General features: G+C 60.5%; 1 protein-coding gene across 13 annotated transcripts in view; it reads right to left on the reverse strand.

Moving 5' to 3' along the window:
• Window positions 1–21,648, reverse strand: part of MCF2L (MCF.2 cell line derived transforming sequence like) — a 133,210-nt gene that overhangs the window by 59,450 nt on the left and 52,112 nt on the right. The window contains exon 1 of one of the 13 annotated variants that reach the window (XM_077854908.1): window positions 19,432–19,596. The exons of 10 other annotated variants lie outside the window; for them this stretch is intronic. In XM_077854908.1, the coding sequence (XP_077711034.1) occupies window positions 19,432–19,528 (97 nt within the window). In that variant the 5' untranslated portion in view covers window positions 19,529–19,596. Of the gene's footprint in view, window positions 1–6,453; window positions 6,735–19,431; window positions 19,597–21,648 lie in introns of those variants that run through there. 2 more of the 13 variants (XM_077854898.1, XM_077854903.1) reach the window with 2 other exon arrangements.

The following is a 21,648-nucleotide window of genomic DNA, read 5'->3' on the forward strand; positions in this document are numbered from 1 at the left end:
CTTGGTGCGATGGAAAGTGCCGGAGGAGTAAGAGCCTCCTGAATGCACAGGCTGGCGAGAGCAGCCACGAGACGTCGCGGTTGATTCCCACAGAAGCCTGTACCTGGAAGGGGCGGTGACAGCATTACCGAGTACTCTTCTTGTATCCACGCATTTGCCACAACCAGCCAGGAGGCAGGAGGGTTGTTATATGGACTGGGCAGTCCTGAGCCGGTTTTCGTATCGCCGTGTCCTGCCCGCAGGGTGGCTGCGCGTGCAGTGGCGCGTGTTCAGTTGTTACTGATGTTTGGGGCTGCACAGCCTGCCCCGTGCCCTGGCAGGTTCTGGGCCCTCTAAGCCACTGAGGGGGCATGCAGCGTCCAGCCCACGATTCTGTCCACGGTGTTTTCTCCTCGGCCGCCGTTGCCGAGAACAATACAACCGCAGGAGACTATTTGCTTCTAGGTGGCAGAGGACGTAGACGGCAGTTGTCACCACTGCCCATGGTGGCCTCTGCGGCAGGCACCGAGGACCTGCCAATGTCCTCCCCAGAAGGGGGCGGGGCCCGGAGTGCAGCCTTGCATGTGATACCCGCGTACCAGACGGGCACAAGAGAGCGGGGAAGCTGACGAATCAGAACGGGCATGAAAACATCGCCCCCCTTCAGTCAACGTCAGATGTTTCCTTAAGACCTTGTTTCAGGGATCCCTGGGTGGATCAGAGGTTTAGCGCCTGCCTTCGGCCCAGGGCATCATCCTGGAGTCCCAGGACCGAGTCCCACGTCAGGCTCCCTGCATGGAGCCTGCTTCTCCCTCTGCCTGGGTCTTTGCTTCTCTCTCTCTCTCTCTCTGTCTCTCATGAATAAATAAAATCTTAAAAAAAAAAAAAAAAAGACCTTGTTTCAGAACCAGGTTCAAACACTGAAGCCCCTGTTAGACGAGATGGTTGGTGACCTGGGCTCTGATCCCATCAAAGTGCCCCACAGATGTGCAGGCTGACACACCCCATGCTTGCATCGGGGCCACACACCAGCCCCTGTTCTTCCAAGTCCTCAAGCCCCAGATTCCATGTTTGGGTGCCAGCTGTCAGGCTTCTCTGCCCCGATCTAGGTGCCACCACGTGAGAGCCCTCCTTCGGCGCTGGTGGGGAGTCCCAGCCCCCTGAGCACAGCAAAGCCCAGAGCCACGTGCCCTCCTTGCATTCACACCACCGTGGGCCTTTCCAGACCATTCCTTGGGCCTGCCTGTGTGCTCGAAAGTCCCTGTGTGGGTAAGAAACCTCTGCATACACTTGCTGTGTGTGGCTCACCCTGACTGATTTGGGGGGCGGGGGGAGGCGCACACTCAGGAGGCCCCACGTGGCCAGAGCTTCGCCTGGTTCCAGCTCTTGAAGTCGGACGTGCAGTTTGAGTGAGGGAATCGCTGTGACGCGCAGCGTAGGAATGGCGGGTGTGTTCAGGTGAGCGTGGTCCCACGGTCCTCTGCCCTGCCCCTGGGGGTCCCCAGACCTTTGCTCCTGTCCCTTTCAGCATCTTTCTTCCTGTGTCCTGGGTGGGCTAGACCCCCTCTTGCAGCCCAGATCAGCTCACACGGGCCCTGGAAATGGGCACATTCTCAGGTGAAATGGCAGCAGGGCTGGGGCACCTCAGTGGGCTCAGTCGCCCTCCCAGGCCTGAGGCTTGAGGAAGATGGGAGGTGGAGGTAGGGAACCCACAGGCACACACTCCAGGCCTCCGGTCAGCGCCCAGCCCACAGGCTGGCCAACCAAGGCCCAAGGGTGGCCTCTCGCCTACGGCTGCAGGTCGCCTGGTGGCAGTGGCAGTTCACCTGCCTGTTGGGTGTCCACACTGGCAGGTGCCTCCCCAGCCGCCAGGACAGGGCAGAGTGCAGGGAGGGAGGCTGGCCACACAAGGCTGCGGCAAGGGTGCTGCGTGGCCCGACCCTTTTACCAAATCACCCCATTATGGAACTTTCCTGTGTGGTCGTCACAAATGTGGCCTTCAGCCAGGAGGCTGCTTTCGGAGCACAGACTCTGGTTTTAAGGTCCACAAAGGTAAACAGAGAAATGGGCACAGACCCGGAGCGGGTGGGTGTCTGTGAGCCCAGCATAGGCCCTACCCTGACCACAGCCCACTCAGCTCCAGGTGTCCCCCAAGCGGGAGGGGAGAGGGTGCGGGGCTGGGGACCAGGGGATAAGATGCCACACCACTCGCTCCTCGGTCCTGGGCTGCTGTATGTCATGGAGCTGGGGTCCTGGGCGGGGGTTCCTGTGGTCAGGTCCACCCCGGCTCAGGGCAGGTACTGACTGCAGCAGGGCCCAGGGAGCCGGCTCCAAACAAGAGACTGCAGCCCCTAGAACCCAGAAGGGATCCTCTTGTCGCAAGGGAGGGCTTCCTTCATACCCACACCGGGGTGTCCCCTGAGGCTGTGGCACTTGCCCATCCTTCCTGGATCGCTGACCTGGCCCCCACTTCTCCCGGAACCCTCCGAAGCCGTGGGCCTCTGTGCACAAGGGGCACCCATGGCACACCGTGGTCACGTGGAGGATGGAGCATGGCTGGGAACTCCCTTTGAAGTTCTCGGAGTTTGAGATCCCTGTGAATTCTGAGTCATCCTTCGCTTTAATCAAAGAGAGTCATTTTCCCGGCTCTGGGACGAAGTGCACACCTGTGCGGATTTGGAAACCAGCGATGGGACCCAGAAGGTTTCCACAGTCCATGCCCCACAGGGCTGGGGATCAGCGGGAGGCCATCCTGGCCCATAAGTGGAAGCAGGAACGTGGGCTCACTGCTGGCCCCAGGACACTGCGCAGCCAGGGTGAGGCCAGCTGAGGGCTTGGGGAGCCGAGCCTCCCCCACCCCAACTGACAAAGGAGCCTCAGCACAATAGAGGCTTAGAAGAAGGGTTACGAGGGCATCTCAGACACGATGTGTCGCAGCGGATCAGAAACCCGATGGAGGCATAATTAACAGCAGATTTTAAGGTGCAAATATCAGGGAAGAAGGGGCAGCCATAAGCATTATTTGCCTGTGAAGCCGTGGTGCCACAAGGGCCCCAGTGAAGCCCTCAGGGCTTGGTGCACCTGGAGCACGCTGGGAGCTGGCCCCTGCCCGTGTGGCGAGGTCCAGTGGGACAAAAGCCCGACGGTCAGGCCTGCGACTGCAGAACAGGAACGGCGGGGCCTTGCTGAGCCTACTTACAGACATTCCTGGGGATACGTAGGCCAGAGGTGGGACAGGTGTGGCAGGTCCAGCGAGGAGACCTCGGGGCCACACTGGGGTCTGAGTTTATCGTCCACTACTGCTAACTGGGTTTTCAGGGCCCTGCACAGGAGGAGGGGGTGAGGGAGGCTCTCGAGGCCAGCCAGGTGTCAGCCAGGCCAGCCCACAGCGGGCACACAGGGGGCCATGCGACGTAGTGGGAGAGCCAGCCGCCCCCAGAGCTCACTGCAGCTGCCTCGAAGGTGCGGACCCGCACAAGGGTCTGGGCTTGGTGCCGGCGGACCTTTCATTACTGGTAACGTTCCTGTTGGTGAACTTTCTGTGCCGTCCCAGGACTGAGGGCCCCAGGATGGGCCAGTGGCCATTTCTGGCTGGGGTCATGATGGCGAGGGCAGAGCCACTGGGCCCACCCCGCAGCAGAGCCAGCGCCCGTGGCCGCAGGAATGCCAGCCCCGCGTGCTCTCAGAACAGGGCTGGCGGCCCTCAGGAGACGGGTGCCATGTGCATCGGCCCCAGAGGCCCAACAGGCTGATGCCTGATGGCCTCAGGAGCTTCGGGGGCCGGGGAGGCTGGACGGGCAGAGGTGGAGCACCAGAGCCGTCCCTGCTGTGTCCAGCAAGTAGCCCCACACGCACACCCACAGTCAGACCCGCATCTCTTGCTCTTCGAAAATCACGACTTTGCGTTGTAGCAAAGCAAACACCGTCAGCTGCAGAGCAGTGTGTGACAGCACAGCGGCCACGCATGCTGGCTTCGGGCTGAGCCTCCTGTGGCACCCAGCCCGGGATCCCCCAAGTCCACGTTCTCAGCACCAGCATCTCCGCTGGCTCTCAAGTAGCAGGTGGGCCTACCCAACACACACGCTGCACATGCACGCCCTGTGTACAAAGAGCAGACGCACACACACCAGGGACACGCTCCAGACCCACACCAGCAGCTGCTGTTTAAAAACAAAGGAAATAGGCATCCCTGGGTGGCGCAGCGGTTTGGCTCCTGCCTTTGGCCCAGGGCGTGATCCTGGAGACCCGGGATCGAATCCCATGTCGGGCTCCCAGTGCACGGAGCCTGCTTCTCCCTCTGCCTGTGTCTCTGCCTCTCTCTCTCTCTCTCTCTCTGACTATCATAAATAAATTTAAAAAAAAATTAAAAAAAAACAAAGGAAATAGATTTCCTGATAGAGTTTTCTTATTTGTCAACATTAAAGAGTAAGAGATCAGGGAAATTACCGCCCTGTCCCCTCCTCAGGGCAGGTGCTCAAGAGCATTGTCCTCTGGATCTGCTCTGAGAAAGCAGCTCACAAAACACGGGAGCAGAAGGGGAGGCGTGGTGCCGTCCATCACTGACGCCAGCAGCAAGCTCCCGGAATTCTTCCCGAACTACAGACGGGCACTCTTCACACTTTCTGGGTACCTGGAATTCTATACTCCCCAACGCAAAGGAGAGCAATGACCCATGGAGAAGGCTGCGTGGAGGGCACAGAAGGGCACACCTCTCCTCACCGAGGCAGCCTGCGAGGCAGGGCTGCTGCATCTCTCCGGGTGGCCCAGATGCTCCACGGTCGCTGGTCCCTTGGGAGCCCCCGCCCTGCTCGACACAAATGGTGCAGGAGTCGGGCACAGGGGCAGCCTGGGGCGGTGGGGGCCGGTGGGTCAGGCTTTGGTGGGGAGGGGTCATGTGCCGCGATGGTGGCTCAAACCACCGTCCTGTCCCGCGGTGTGAGTCACCCTGGGACCTGGGACACACCTTGTCTCTTGTTGACTCAGGGCAGGTACCAGCCTCCACTCAAGTACACATGAAGGGTGACGTGGGCATCCTTGCAGGTAAACAGCGGGCGCCAATCTGAGCCAGTGTGCAGTGACTCGGCCCCAGGTGCACCCCAGCTCCCACAGGAGAAAGACCCACTGCCTTGCACAGCAACAGCCGTTTCCTCCACAGACAACAGACACCCTCGTGTCTGGGGAAACAGCAAGAAGCCTGTGGAGATGGGAGACCCTCCAGCCCTAATCACACCGGACCCCCAGGACGCTCCTTCCACAACCTGTGTACCTCTGAAGTAAGGTCAGTCAGAGGGACTCAAGAACCGAGGAAAAGGCCAAGAGCTGGAGCCCGGCTCCACTTAGGAAAGCAGTGGACCTCTGACGTGACTGGCGGCCACGCTGAAGAACCTCTAGGAACAGAACACGCTTGTGGGGCACCAGAGCTTGTGGCTGGTGCCCCGAGAGCATGGCACACCTGCAGCCTGGCTGAGCATGACCCAGCGTCCTCCCCGCCGTGCTGACCCCAGGCCTAGGGCCACATGGCTCCCCAGATGTTTGGTGCTGTCATCCCGTGTGGGAAGAGGACCCCAGCGGTGGGGTGCATCCACCACCACGGCCGCTCGGTACACAAGCAAGAGTGTTTGTCATAAAACTGGAAATTTTGGATGTTTACCCGTTGCCACTAATGGCTAAGATTTGACTGATTCATTCAAATTTACAGAAATAGTTGATGAATCACTTGTCAATCTTTGCAGAAGTACCTGGTGGAAAATGTGCTTCTGACAAATCCCTTCCAAATGCGTAGCCGTCCATCCTCAGAACGGCAACTAGGAGAGGCGAGCTGAGCCCTCTCCTCCACCTGGCGCCCAGGCCCTTCTCAGGGTCTTTGTTCTGGTCACCCTGGCCTCAGAAGTGCCCACCCCCCAGACTCCGGGGGAGCAGGTCCCACAGGGAGGGTCCCCCAGAGCCCAGGCAGCCGGCATGGTCACAGGCTGTGGCCACCGGGCCTGCATCCTGCTGCTGGAGCGTCCCTGGTCGGGGTGCAGTATGCCTTCCAGCCGTGGGGATCGCGCTGGCCGGAGTCGGAGTCGTGGGGTCACAGCCAGGGACCGCGGCACTGCCCCCAGTCCCCCAGGCCCTGGGGTTCCCACGCACACCACAGGCGTGTCTTCTGGAAAGCCGGAACAAAGGAGCCCCTCTGCCCCCACCTCCTCCTCCTTCCAGCTTCCAGGGGAGGCCCCTCCCAGGGGAGAGAGACAGCCACAAACCAGCAGCAGCGCCTGACACGCCCAACCCCAGGAGCTCAGCTCCTTACCGCTCCAGCTGCACCGGCCCTGCCCCAGCCGGGACCCCACTGACAGGGCCTTCCAGGTGTGGTGTCCGCAGCACCCCCATCCTGCACGGGCAACATGTAAGCGTCCCCAGAAGGCCACCCCTGCCTCGCCCCCATGCACTGTCCCACAGCTTCCCCGGCGTCAACACAAAGCCTAAACACACCTGTGCTGGTCTTCAGGAGCAGCCACAGCCCTGAGATGTCGTGTGACAGCAGGGAGATGAGGCTTAAGGTCATGCTGTTGCCACCATCGCACTGGCGTCAGGACGCGGCAGCCTGCCTGCTGGAACGCCTGTCCTGGGCGCACAAAGGAAGGCGGCAGGGCTCCATTTTGGGGTCACCGGGGGCCTTGGTGCTGGATCCCCAGCACAGGAGCGCAGCTTCCTAGATGTGCCGGCGCCGGGAACTGCCCAGCCCCTGCGGTGACGCTCCCGCGGCCCCAGCTCCATCCCCGCCGCCCGTCAGCACCCTCCCTGCAGGGGCCCCGCGCCCAGCGCAGTCATCCCAGCTGCGGGCGGGGCAGTGTCTGCACCTCCGGGTCCGGGTCGGGTCCGGGGCACGTGCCCGCCCGCGTCTGCCCGTCTGTGCTCCTTGGAGAGCTGCTCATGTGTGTGACCAGGTCCCAAGCGGCTGGGACCTCAGAGGCCCCAGGGACTAAGGTGGAAAATGTAAGGGGGAGGGCGACTCCCTGGGGAACTCATTAAAATGCAGGTTGGGTTTGGGCTGGGGGTGGTTGGAACTGCTCCCAGGTGGGGAGGCCCCCAGCGACTACCAGGTTGTGGGCAGGAAGAGCCTGCGGGGTGGGTGGAGCCGGAGCCCATGGCCCTAGATGGCCGGGCCCTGAAGCTGGACAGCCTGGCCGTGGTTTTATCCACCTGGATACAAGGTCACAGATTGTGGCCCCTGAGGCCCAGGCCGCTGGGAAAGCAGCGTCGGGCGGGCTCAAGCTGGCAGGGGCACGCTCGCTGTGGCACAGTGTGGCCCTGCAGCCACACTACACCCCACCCCCTGCATGCCCGTCACGTGGCCAGACTGACCTGGTCTCTGCTGGACGATTCCAATCCCCTCCAATCCCCTCCTTCCTGCCCACTGCTCCCCAGTTGCCCCCAACGGCACCGACTGCATTGCCCTAGGGATGGACAAGGGGGCATTCAAGCAGACCAGGCTGCAAGCCCCTGGCACAGTGGGCAAGGCCTTCAGCGTGGAGCCAATCCAGCCTCCCCTGTGGCTACACTCCCTGGCAGCGGCCCTGCCCAGGGCCCCAGCAGCACTGCCGCCGGTCCACACACAGCCGGCTGAACCCTGGCACACTGCCCCCCAGCACTGGGCAGGCCCAGGCCAGGGACACTGTGAAGTCCAGCATGCAGGGAGGCCCACACCGCACCAGTAACCAGCCACTCAGGAAAAACCGCCTTGAGGAAGAAGGTATCAGACCCTAGGCTCCGCCACCAGAAGGGACTTGGCTTTGAAGTGGGAGGAGAATAGAGGCACATGGTGGAAGGAGGGACACGTTTCTCTGTTACCCTCACTCCCTGGGCACTGCAGGGTCTTGGGGCCAAGGCCTGGGTTCTCAGGAAGCGGGGCCTTGCCCGCGGCCGGGGGCGGTCTACACCTGGACAGGCAGGGCTGGCTCTTCTGGGTGCCACCATACCCACTCACTCATCCTGCATCCGGGAAGGACAGCCACATCCGACCCAGAGTTCCCCACAACCCGCTGGGTGGATGACCCCAACAGCACACCAGGCCTGGGCACCAGAGGGGTCTCACGCCTGGGACTGCACAGCCTGTCCAAGAGAACGGCTCCCCTGCAGGCAGCTGAGGGCCAGCCCCGGCTCCTGACTGTCGGACTCACTGCTGACCACGTCCGCGGCCAGTCCTCAAGCCTCTGGCCTCGGGCCTCGTGTCCCTACACTTCTCAGGGAACACGTGGTCGGATCCATGGCACCTGTCTTCCTGGTTGGCCCTCTGGGCTGGGCTGACGCCGAGGCACACAGCTGGGGAAGATGGGGCAGGTGGGCTCCTAGCAATCCCCCATGCCTCCGCGGAGCATCCAGGAGGCAGGCCCTGGGGCTCACACACAGCGAGCACACGTTCTCCTCCAAAATGGATCTCCCTCAGAACCACGACATGGAGTTTACAGAGGAAGCTGCTGGCAGAAGGTCTTCCCTTTGCGGACATGGGGTTCGTTCATCCAGGAAATGTGTGCCAGCTGCCTTGGGGATTTGGGGACAGGAGGCACATGGTCAGACCCAGCACTGCAGAAGTGAGGCCATGGTGCACGAGCTATGTCCCCAGCTCTGGCTGTGGTCCTTGAAGGGCCAGGACGAATCAAATTATTAATGGGATCCACGGTGTGTTTTGAAGGACCCAAATGTGTCCTCCCTGAGGGGCACCCCTCACCATCCCACCTCGCCCTGTGACCCTCATGCCCTGCAGCCCCAGGTCCAGGTACTTATGCCCACTCTGTTCTGCCCTCAGGGGCTGCATCTATAGCACTCACACCTGCTCTCAGCTGGTCCTTGGGTGGCTGCCCCAGAGGCCTGGCCCCTGATGGGCTCTCCCCGCTTCAACTCCTGTGGGCCTAGCATATGTGTGTAAGTGGCTGTGGTCACAGGTGGGGCGGGTAGAGAAGTAATGAGGGTACAGAGGTGCCAGGTACTCGGGCATTTCCTCTGTAGTGCACTGTCTGGCTTGGCAGCCGCCCTGGAGGCCCTGAGGGTGGAGTTCCGTCGGTTGGAGGAGGTAGGTGCGTCCATGTAGGGGTCACTGCCCCATGGGCTCACTGCGGTTCCCGCTCCTGGCCCTCTACTGCTGCCTGTCCCTCGGGGGCCCGCCACGGCTTTCTTCTCATGCCCGAGCAGTCCAAGGACCCGTGGTTCTGAGTCTGGCTTCTACCTATACCTGGAGTCGTGTTCTCTGGGGTGCAGACTGTGGGGGGAGCCAGTCCTCCAGGGCAGAGGACTGGAGTGTGCAGCCCGAAGGGTCAGGGGCAGTTCGGAGAACCAGCTCAGCTGAAGGAGGCCTGCAGAGCCTCAAGGGTGGCCTGGGGATAGCGCTCCATGCCCTGGGGACAGCTGAGCTAAGAGCCTGGACTCAGGGGCCCAGGAAGCATACAGCACAGGGCTGACCGCGGGCCCGGCGGGTGGGTGCCTCTCTGGGGTGAGCGGACGTCAGCCCTGATCTGCTGACACAAATTACTCTTCTCAGTCCCGGAGCCTGTGCTGTGTGCTTCGTGTGACAGGCGGTGAAGCCACCAGCATGCCAGCGGGGCTCGCCTGGGACCAGAGCTTAGCACGCGGAGCCAGCTGTCGGGCCAACCAGGTTTTCCTCGTGAGATGTAAACATTCCTCACTGGGTCGTGCTGGATGATTTTGCGAACATTCACACTTTTCTGACTCACGTCACAGCAACTCTCTGTGGCCCCACCCATGGTCTGCGCGTGTAAGGGACGGGAAGGATGGACGGACCTACCATGGCACAGACTGCAGAGAAGCCAGGGAGTCAGGCCCCACGGGGCAGGCAAGCGAGAGCAGACCCTGACCACAATGGTGGCAGCCCCCGTGGACTTCGGCCTTGGCCCCGCGCGGCAGCCTGCGCCACCGTTTCCCATTGCCAACGTTCCTGGCCGCGGGTTTATTTCGGGGCCAGGGCCCTGTCTGCTTTCCTTGGGGAGCAGCCTGGTGAAGGGAGGTCTGGTCTTCTTTGAACCGTGCGTACCACGGCCCTGCCTGCGCAGCCGCAGCCCCAAGTAAGTGATAGACCCTGAATGTCACCACAAACACGGCTTTACGGGAGAAAACACAGTATATTGGTCAAAATCTAACATTTAGCGGATGGGGTAGGCAACGACACACTGGCATGCGAAATGTGAACGACCCGGTGGGCCCAGAGTCCCTGCAGCTCTGCAGCCCCCCACCCCCCGGCTGCTGCCCCGACAGACGTGAGCCTGGCGCTAACCTCTCCTCATCCAGGGTGCAGGAAAAGCTAAACCTGTGTCCCCTTGAATCCTACAAAAATACGTGCATAACCTCAGTCCGGCTCTAGGCCTTGAACGACTAGGATGTGAGAGCAGAGCCAGAGCTGCTCCAGCCAGTTTCTGCCAGATGACAGGGCAGCGGCCTGCTTCCTGGGCTCTGGGCACAGGGCACCCCTCCTCCCCACACCACCGCGTCTCATCACCACGGCAGCCCTGGCAGGCAGGTGTCTGCTCTACGGGGCAGCAGGTGAAGCTGCTACTAGGTCCTCGCGCCACCGTGATCCTCCCGAAGCCCCTCCCACCCCAGCCATATCCCTTCCTCAGCCTGCCCCCCACCTTCCTACTCGCCCCCTCCCTCCTCTTTGGTTCTGGCTGGATCCTTACCGCCCCATCCTTTCCGCTACTGCTTCTCCAGAGACCAAGACGGTGCTGCCCTGGGTCAGGCCATTCCTCCCTCTTCCTCTCAGGCCTCATTTCCATCTGACTCCAAGCCACTTGGGTAGCTCGTCAGCTTGGAGGACACGGCGCAGACCCAGCCTCCTCAACAGGCTCCTGGGGACCCGGCTGCCCCACCCTGACCCACTCTCAGCTTTCCTTCTTCGCACACATCATTTTAGGGCTTGGCTGCACTTCTGTGGGGGCCCAGTCGGGGAGCCCCGGAGACCTGGCTGGAACCCCACACTCGCAGGTCCTGCGACAGACACGTGGCCCCTGTCCCCATGAACTGAACAGGAAGGCTCTCTTCCTGACTGCAGACACAGACAGCATCCCCTCCCCGGTGAGCTACTGCTCCTCCAAGCAGGGCTGGGACCCATGGTTCCCCTCCAGAGGGCACAAGCTGGGACCTGGTGTGACCTGGCAGAGGGAGCCTCACTCTTCTCCTCCTGGATCAACAGCTTCTCTTCACACATTAGTGAGTCTAGGTGGGCACTGGGCTGGGTACACAGAGCAGAGACACAGCCGGGGCCTTAGGTGAATTGAAACGTCACTGTAGGTGAATGCTGGTGGGGCCAGGCCGATTCCACCCACAGACGCCAGTGGGCCCAGAGCCAGTGGGCCTCGCCCTGGGGAGCGGGGGTGGCGAGTGGCAGGTGTCCAGGACTCAGATCCCAGCTCGGGGTGCTGCCGGCTTCTCGCCCTGGAGAGGCAGTGGGGTCGCCCCACCATCTGGGGGGCGAAGCAGCATTTGGTGTGCCGGACTTAGAAAGGTACAGAGAGATGACCCATGGTTTTCAGGGTGGGCCACGGTGGCCTGGACCCATGAGGATCCCGACAGGAATTCTGGATTCACCCGACTGCCGAGTGGGGTGTCAGTTTGGCAGGAGGTGACTTCAGGTGGCACACAGGAGCCGGAGCCAGTGCTGGGTGTGTCTGATGGTCTGAGCAGGAGTTTCGTGGGGGTACTGGGATGGGGATGGGAAGGAGTAGCTGAGAAGCAGGCAGGGCCTCGCCCACACGGTCCAGGATGTGGAAACAGTGGGCGGGTGCAGCCAGGTATTGGCGCCTAGAGAAGCTTTGGGATGGGCGCCAAGGGGCGTGTGCCCACAGGCCTTCGGATGTGCATCTGAGGAAGAGGCCTGGATGTGGCATCAGGGGACCCCTGAAGAGGGATGCCATGTACCCATTTCAACCTGATCCCCAAAGAAGTTCCATCTCACAGGGGAAGGCAGGGCAATGTGGTCGCCTGGGCTCACGGCTCAGCTGCACACAGGTCCTGCTGAACCCGGGGACCCAGGGGCTGTATGGGAGGAGTGAGGCAGGACCTTTGGGCATGGGGGATTCGATGGGTAGAGGACTCGAGCAGGGGTCCAGGTGTGGGGACTGGAGGGAAGCCTGTGTCCTGCGGCTGGGGTGGGGGCAGAGCCAAGGGGCCAACTGGGTGTGGCTTCATTCCTCTGGGAGCGCCCTCTGTGGCCAGGGCTGTGGGCCTCATCTGGTGCCTTGGGAGCCTCCAGCACCCAGGGCATCCTCTGCTGTTCCCCGTCTCTCCCAGGGGACCCCAGGGCTGGCGGGCAGCATGCAGACAGTTGGGGATGGGCCTCCTTGGCCCCATTCTCCTTCCCTGTACTCCCTCAGGGTGCTAGGGTCTGAACCAGGTGCCTGCCATCGGCCGTGGGGTCAGATCTCCCAGGCCTCTCCCTCCTGAGGTCACAGGTGGGGGGATGGCTTGGCCCAGGGGGAGCTGCTGGCAGCTGGCCACAGCCTTGCAGTGACCTTGAGGGAACCACGTTAGGTCTTGGTGGGCAGAATCTTGGATCAAACAGGTGGGCTGGGCTGTGCCACAGGACAGTGACAGGGACTGGGTGCTGGTGGTCCCCAAGCCTGGTGTCGTGGGTCTGCCCTCCGCTCCCCACTGCTCCCAGCACACACACACTCAATAAGCAGCATCATTTACCGGCAGGGACTCGGACCAAGGGTTGGGTGACAGGTGCTAGGGCCCCAGCTCTGCAGGACCCCACCCTTCACCCCAGGAGCACGCTGACCAGGCTTGTCAGGAGGCTCCTGTAGACACTGCGGAGCTGTGGTGGGCGAGGAGCGGACACCCAGACTGGCTCCTCCTGCTCAGACGAAGCTGAGGAGGAGAGGTGAGGAGGGCGGGGCGGCCCTGAGTCTGACCTGGGCAAACTCCAGGGACCTCCACCTCCTCGGGAAACATGCTACCATGCCCATGTTATGGATGGGAAGACTGAGCCCCTTGCCTCAGCACACAGCAAGGAGGGGGCCCACGGTGCTGGCCCCGGAGGTGAGGAGGCTCTGGCACAGGGCATGACACTGCCTGTCCGCAGGCCTCACTTTGTCCTGGTGTGAAGGGCATGGCAGAGGTCTGGCCATGGGACACAGCCTGACCCACATCCCCACATGGCAGGTCGAGACAGGTGACTCCCCAGGGCACACAGACAGCTTGAGCCACAGCATGGACGTTCCAGCCTCAGGTGCATCCAGCAGGGCTGCCCAGACTCCTGCTGAGAGGCCTTGCTCCAGGTCGGACCTGGCACCTGACTGGTCCCGCGGAACTTCTTCACCTCCGGGAAAGGGCGGTGGCGGGCTGGCTGCTGGGCCACGCAGATTCCCACAGTTGCCAGCGTCCCCTGGAGACTCTGGAAGCCTGGAGTCGGTGCTGTGTCCGGAGGCCTGTCTAGCCCTCCCCACCGCCAGTTCACATCTCCATTTTCTCTGCGTGGCCTGCTGCTGACCACCTGTGAACTCCGTTTTCTTCATAGACCCCATTCAACTCTTTAAAGATTACCCTGGTCTTGACCCCAGCCTTCTCCTCCTGTGGCTGCTGCTGCTGTACCCGGGCTGGCTTCTCATTCCTGGGAAGCTGAGCTTGTTCATCCGTAGCCCTGGGAGCATGCCAGAGCCAGACCCTGTGCTAGGACCCTCCCTGGGGCTGCGCTGTGCTGCGCCCCGAGTGTGGACGCCCCGCAGACTCCAGAGGGCCGGTGCGTATGGGCTTCCCTGGCTGACCACACGAGGCTGGGAAGTGACTGCACGCCTGGGCAGGAGGACGGAAGGGATCCTGAGGAGCTGTCATGTCCAGAGCCTCCAGCAGGGGCTTCTTGGGGCTGTTACTCGTCCTGAAAGGTCCCTGTTCAGCTCCAGAAATGATGTGAGGCCCGCTTTTGTGTTCAGATAACTTGGAGTCCCCGCTGAGCCGGGGTCTGGTGGAGAGGCGGCCGGGAGGGGCCGGCTGCAGGCGCCAGGAAGTGGGGATTGGGTGGTTTGGGCGGTTTCCCTGCAGCAGGGCGGAGGTGGGGCAGGCAGGATGGGCCACAAGCTGTTGCTCTTGCCTTCTCCACTGTCCTCACCGCCCTTGTCCCCAGGAAGGCCGGGTATCTGTGATGTCACCAACGAGGCTGAGCCGCCGCCCTTCAGACTGCACCCAGCTCTCACGGACACTTCCAGTCCTAGAATGGGGCCCTGGCACCTGAGCTCTTCCTCTGACACCCATCTCTGCTGACGGCACCACCGTCCACCCTGGTCCCACACGGGCGTCCTGACTGCTCCTCCTCTGTCCCTGTAAGACACCTGGGCTCTGTCCCTCCTCCTGGCAGTTCCTTGGGCAGCACCTGCCCTGCGCTGCTACTACCATGGCTCAGAGCCCCATGGCCCGGCCTGTCCCAGGTCCTGAGGAGCTGCTTCCCACCCTGGGTGTCTCTTCCCCACTCCACTTCCACATGCACCTCTGCGTGAAGCCCTCGCGTCTCTGGCTAGAAGTTGAGATCCTGGACTGCATTCCCACTGCCTCTCTGGCCGCTGCCCAGACCACCCCAGACCCCCACCTGCTCTTCATGGCTCCTGTGTTCATAGTAACACGTGAGCTCCTTTCCCCAGATGTCTTGACCCATTGTCACAGGGGTGCCTCTCCCCCAACACAGGGCAGCCACCCGACACCTGACACCACCAGCCTCTCTAGGACCGTGAGCTGCCCTGAGCTCCGGCCTCACGGGACTTCAGCGTGGGCATGATGCTCAGCGTGGGCTGGTGCAGATGAAGCAAGGCCAGACTATGAGCACTTCAGGGTTTGTGCTGGGCCTAAGCATTCCGCGGGCGTGAGATATGCACCGGGTGTCCTTTCATCTTGCTCAGAGCTCAAATACAATGTACAAGTCAGTGCTCTTAAAATCAGAGCATAAACGAGCTGTTTGGTGTTTCTGATGTTATGCTGATTTGCAACTGTGTAAGTCTTAGCATAATAAACAGGGACCAATCAACGGAGTGAAGTAGGTAAGCGCCACGTGGCCCCAGAGACCCACACCAGAACATTCTGGTCCATTTCCTAGAGGAGACCTGGCTGAGAAGGCACCTTCAGCCACATTCAGTGGTTCGACCGTGAGCTCCACACCCCTTCCTGTAAGGAATCGAACTCATTCCCCAAATCTGCCCTCAAGGAGCGACAATGGATACCACCAGAGGGACAGACAGGCTGGTGTGTTCACGCAGCCCTTGTGGCAACAACCCGGGTTACCGTTAAGGGTGCTCTGATTCCTAGTAATAAAAGTGATACTTTCTTTGTTATAAATATGACGAGATTACTGAAGAGTGTACAAAATAAAGCCTTCTAACAACTGTGCTCATGACCTGGAATCCCAAAGTTAGCCAAGCACTGCCCAGGGGGCTCGTGGTGGTAACTAGAACAAGCCAAACCTCTTAGGCCTCCCACCTGGGGTGAGGGTGCCCCGACAGCTGCCTGCTGCCCCCTACTCCCATATCCATCCCCCAGTACCCCCACGTGGCCCCCACATCCACCTCCGGCACCCCCACGTGGTCTCCATGTCCACCCCTGGCACCCATGTAGCTCCCACGTCCACCCCTGACACCCCCACATGGCCCCCACGTCCACCCCTGGCACCCCCACGTAGCTCCCGTATCCACCCGACACCCCTGCATGGTCTCCACGTCTACCCCTGCCGCCTCCACATGGCCCCCACACGGCTCCCATGCAGCTGAAAGCCTGGACAGAAAAAGCAAAACTCTCCCGAGTGTTTCAAAATGCAAATTTCAGTTGCATTTTGGGCTGTCCATTCAGGACGACTATTTGATAGATTTCTGGAATGCTTCAACAACTTCTGGTCAAATCTCCAACATTCTAACAAAACCATGCTAAAAAACATATGCTTTTATTCCTCTACAGAATGGGTAAAGCACCTGCAAAATGTGCTTGAAAGGTGCCTGTGTCATTCAGGAGTGAACGAGCCCACGCTGAGCACCGGGAGCCCGAGGGGAAGGCCGCCGGCCAGCGCTCACTGCAGTCTTGTGCCAACACCTGGCTCCCAGGCAGGTTTCGCTCAGGCTGTGTCTTGGGCCCCGGCAGGCAGCTTCCCTCTCCCCTCCCTGCGGCCGCAGGTGGGGGGGGCCCAGGTGCAGATGGTGGGAACCGTCATGTGGCTGCTCAGGCGGCTCCTCCAGGGGAAGGAGCGGGTTTGCAGGAGTCCCGCCACAGTTCACGAATCTCATCCCAGGGCCTTCAACACCCAGGGCAGGTTCCTGCAGCTCTGGATCATCCATCCCAGTCTTCATAGGGACCACGTAGGCAGATGATTGCAGCTGTCCCCGCAGCACCAAGCCTGGCCCGGCACACAGCAGACGCTCAGTTCCTGCTGCCAACAAGTAAGGAGCAGCACTTCTCGGGTCTTGACATGTTTCATTAATTCATTTGCTCTTAACACAGAAATGCATTTGCTTTTCTGAAAACTTGCTCCTTTACAGAAGTCGTGGATGGTACTCTGAGGACCTCTTTCAAGCAAACTTGAAAAATAAAGGTTTCTCTGCATGAATGAATACTTTGCAGGCATCCTGAGCAGCACTGCAAGTGGGTGGCATCGCCCATGGCTTCCGCCTCGACTTTCTGGCCCCACATGCAGGATGAGTGTCTGTGTCGGTTTTCTTGCACGCTGTTTACACTCCGTGTGTGAAGAACTTGCCTTCCCTAGAGATGCAGGAAAAGCTGTCTCCCTGCCTCAGGCCTCCAGATGTGGCAGGATTTGGGGTGATGATTTACACTCGTGTTGCCAACGTGGTGTCAAAACCATCTGGGTATTTCAACACAGGATGGTGACAAGGAGGAGCTGAGTCACTCGTGCTGCTACCACAATGGATGGGGCCATCTGCAGATCCCAACCACGCACAGACTGATGTGCCCCAGGACAATGTCACCCAACAATGAGTCCCCCTGCAGCTCACACGGAGCCTATGAGGTAAGGGAGGCTCCAGATGTCAAGCTGGATCCCCTGCTCGATGCAGAAAGCCCTGCAGGGTCTCTGGGGCCAGGGGAGCATCAGTGGGCCCCACCATGCACAGCCACACGGGGAGGGCTTACACACACCTGCTGGAGACTAACTTGACCATTCTGCCCATCATGTTAGGAAAGCAGGCATGCAGGAGAGCATAAAGTGCCCAGCACCCTGGCAGGAGCAGCCACACCCGAGAGCACAGTGCGCCACCGTGACTGGCTCGGTTGCTGTTGGGATATGTCCCCCTCCCACCACAGCTTCAGGATGATGGTGACACATCATCACCAAGGCTCACTGGGGGATCTTGTCCAAGCTCAGACATGCTCATGTGTCTGTGTCCTCAGAGCGAGTACATCCCTGGAAAGGGCCGGCTCTCACAGCACTCCTACCTGGTGACACCCGTGGGTGACACTCAGGTCAGGCCTGGGCTCCCACCTGCTGCACAGATGCCCCTCAGCTATGTCCCCAGGCCTCATCGCTGGGTCAGAGTGCAGGTCCCTGGGGCTCAGGAGGGCAACCCCCTGTCCTGTCACCCTGACTCTCCACTCCAATTTCCAGGCAAGAGCTCCGAGCGGAGTGTGAAGAAACACAGGGGCTGTGGCCTCCATGCCTCGAGGCCATCACTCTCAGGCACAGAAGCCGCCGTCCGGAGGCAGCAGGTGTGGACTATGGACACTGAGAGAAAAATGAAGGAGGAAAGGACTAGGAATAAAACAAAACTGCTGCGGGTGGCAGTGTCCACCTCACAGCACGGAAGGGGCCAACATTTGGACACAGGAGCTTCCGGAAGGTGTGGTGGGGGCGGTGGGGACACGCTATCTCCAGAGACCCTGTGCCCCCACCCGGCCGTGAGCGCCCCTCCAGGGGCAGCCCCGTGCCGACCGCCCTTCTCTGGGGAAAAGAGCCACACGCACTATGTCTGGGCCCTGAGCATCTTCCCATCACACGGGAGGCGAGGAGACTCCAGGGGCCATTCTGCCCCAGTGACCACCGGGGGCGTGAGTGCTAGGCTGCGGGTCCCAAGCCAAGCCGTGGGGAAGGCCTGCACAGCCCTGTGGTTTACTTTCTTGGCACAAGCGAAATGGGGACGCTGGCTGCACACAGGCAGCTCCCATTCTCGGAGACTCTCTGTCCCTAGGAGGAGCCCAGGAGGCTCGTGGGGGATGTGGCCAGGCCAGTGTGGAGCTGCTTTGGGGACCAGATGGGAAGCAAGGGGCACTCTGTCCCCATGCTGAGGGCTGTTTTGTCTGCCGTGGGCCTGGCCAATCACTGACTTTGGCCCATAGCCCCGTGGACGCGCCATCCTCACTCAGCCTCAGTCTCTCTGCAGGGAGAGGCACGTGATGGTCATGCACAGGTCAGCAGAGTCCAGGCTGCTAGACCTCTTAGAGGCCCTTGGGGGGTCCACTGCGCTGCCCATCACCTTCCTTCACCCTCCAGCTTGGTGCCCATCACCACTGTCACAGAAACAGGAGCAACTGGGCTAAGTGTGGGCCTGGCAGCAAACCCAAGGCCCGTTCACGTTGCTGGCCAGCGCCCCACTCCCGATAGTCCCCGAGACAAGCGACATTTCTGATGACTATAACCCGGCCCTCCCCGTCTGTAAAATGGGCTCAGGTGAGACACGGAGGCACAGCTCTAACGATCACGAAGCTCTCCATCAACGATGAGCCCTCAGCCCTTGGGGCCCCATGAAGGGCCCGTCCTCATGGGGCCGTGACCCCCCAGCCGGCCCACAGAGACCTCTGAGGCCTCGCATCACTGTCAGGGAGACAGCCAGCCAGTACAGAGCCGTGTCCCTCACCATGCTGCAGCAGATTTCGTGACCTTCAGGGGGACTGGAGGAGCTGGTCTTTGGACAGGAAACCTGCTTAGCCCACGGCCCTCCATGGGGGCTCTAGGAATTTGCTGGGCTCTGTGGGACCCTGGAGAGCAACTATATCAGCAAACCACACCTACTCTACAGTGCCGCCGACTGTCCAGGAAGCTACCCGCCTGTCACTTGGTCAAGCGGATCACCGATCCTAAGTAGCAGTGGCTTTTGTTCTGTTTTGCACTTTATGCGTGGACCTTTGCACATTGAGCACGAACGAGGTCAGCTCAGCCCCGATGGGCTGGGTGCTGGCCCAGCTCCCTGCTGTCTGTCTCGTGCCAGCCATGGAGCGGACCCACACTAGCCACAGGGAAGTCCTTGGCCTTTGGTGGCTGATGGCGGGACTCAGTCATCTAATAGTGAGTTTGGATGAAGGCTCATCTACTGCTCACACCTATTCCCTGGGCTATTCCTCTGTCCAAGGCATGCTGGTCCCTGGTGACTCACCAGGACGGCCTCCTGTCTGCAGGTGGCAGGGCTCCCACATCCAACCACAGCCAGCGCAGCCCGCAGCCCTGTGAGTGACCCCAGGACGTGGCCTGGGGACCCGGGGACTCACCGTCAGCGACAGACAGCAGCCAGGAGCACCACTCACTATAGATGTAATAGCATTTCATCTCGGCCACGGAGATTCGGGCTGCGTGCCTGTCCCCCATGGCCCCAGAGCACCAGCTAGACGTTCGCCCCTGCACCCGGTGCCCCTACCCTCTGTGCTGCCTGTGAGCCTCTCCCACTGAACTTTGCTCCCTAAATCCGTGTGAAGGACCAGCTGACTTTCTACTTCCGTTTCACCCCTGAGCTGAGACAAAGCCCTGAAAGGCGATTACCCTCCTGCAGGCCGGCAACATCTGCTCACTCCACCCTGTCTGTGTACACAGGCGCCCTGGCCAGCCGGCCAGCTAGAAAGCAACGTCCGGGCTCGTCTTGGCCGTGGTTTAGGGATAAGGGACGTCTTGGCTGCCATGACTCCCCCGAGCTGCCATGCAGGCCCCACATTGCCCGCGGGGAGATGCACACACGCCGGGGGCCTTGAATTGGACAACATGTCCACGGCAACTGCTCGTCACCACCCTCTTCCATTTGAGAAGGTCCAGCGATCTGGACACAGGGGACTGTTTGGGGACGGGGCGGAGGCTGTGTTTGCTGAGAGGAAGGTCAACAGAGTGGGGCCACGGGTACCTGTTCTTATGCCCCTCCCATGCTGTCCAGCTTTCACCGTCTGTGGGTCCCTAACACATCTGGGGTGTGACGCCTGAACCCCACCTGGAGATGTTCTCTTGGAGCCTGGCGAAGGCTTGAGCTGCCTCCTGCCCAGTGCCGCTGGCCTTGCCCTGCCCACCCCATGGCCTGGGCTCCCTAGGGTCAGGAGGAGGGTACCCCCAGTCCCTACTCAGGGACCAAGGCAGTGGACTGCATCTAACACCCCGGCCAGCAGGTGCCCCGTGAGGCTCCCTGCTACACGCTGCTGCCTAGACCATGGGTGCCTGGGACCAAGACCCCACAGAGACCCAGGTACCCCAGTGCCACACCCATCCCCAGGTCTGAGCCAAGCTGTCCCCCTGCAGGCCGGGTGCAGAGTGGGAGGTCAGAAGGAGCAACTTCAACCAAGTTGTCTGATATTTAAAATGATGAAAATAAGGATATAAAAATCGCCAGATTTCTCCAGAGCATGGAACCTCTCCTTACCAACAAGTGGGACCAGAGCTGGGAAGCAACTCAGCACAAGTATTTCCTCTGCAAGAACACCCTTTAGATAAAGCAGCAAACTCTCCTCAGCTCTGCAGGGCTTAGCAGATCTCACCAAATTCTAGAAGGTCAGAGAGAAAGCGGGCCTCTGCTTCTGAAGCTCCTCAAAAGCTGAAAGCCAGGATTGCAAATCAGGCTTTTCTGAAAGCCGCATGGCCAAGACCCAGCGGATCCGGTGGCCAAGTGTCAGCGCCCACAGCCCCCATACTCGTGGGCCTGTCCCTGTGGCCTCTGCCCCCTCCACTCACAGGGGACAGGGCCACCCAGCCTGTGACCCGGCCACATGTCGTCCAGTCCCGGGAGGTGCGGCGGGCAGCCCGTCTCAGCAACAGAGACGGTCTAGGCCAGGATCTCAGCCCGACCACAGCACTCAGCCCTCGGGAACGGGGAGGGACCCAGGGCTGTCCTGGCCTACTCTGGAAAGGGCCTCCTCACAGTCTACAGTGATGTTTCAACATTGTTAGGGGCACTGACTTTCCAAAAGAAAGGAAATGTTGTGAAGACGTCACCATTGTTTCCAGCGTGATCAGCTAAGTGACTGGTTTCCTCTAGATTTCTCTCCAGAAGGAGTTATTTTTGCTTGTGACCTTGTGGTCAAACGTTTTTTCCCTTTTTGCATTAGCGACCAGGAAGCTCAAAGGGAAGTTCTGTGATTACTTAGCAGTGATCGATTCACCCAAGTGCATCGAACGTATTTATTTGCTTCTTTCACGTTGTTCTGGTTCTGTTTAAAATTCTCCATGCCAACCAGAAACATGTTTCCATAAAGAGAAGTTCTCAATTCTAAGAAAAACAATCTGTTTTCTTGGCTTGGTGAAACTCAGTCTGAAAGGTGCCCATGTAGACGAGCACAGAGTGGACGGCCCTCCCCGTGAGCTCAGGCAGTGCTGCTGGTAGAGCTCCTGCGGGACAGCGAGGAGGCGACGTTCCAGAGGTTGCCCTCATGGCCGCTGACTGACATCACACCTGTCTCTGGGTATCAGACAACCATCATCTTGCCACTGCACTGTGTGCATGCCCTCTCCTACAC

This window comes from Canis aureus, chromosome 17 (assembly GCF_053574225.1).
Source record: "Canis aureus isolate CA01 chromosome 17, VMU_Caureus_v.1.0, whole genome shotgun sequence".
Taxonomy (NCBI): Eukaryota; Metazoa; Chordata; class Mammalia; order Carnivora; family Canidae; genus Canis; species Canis aureus.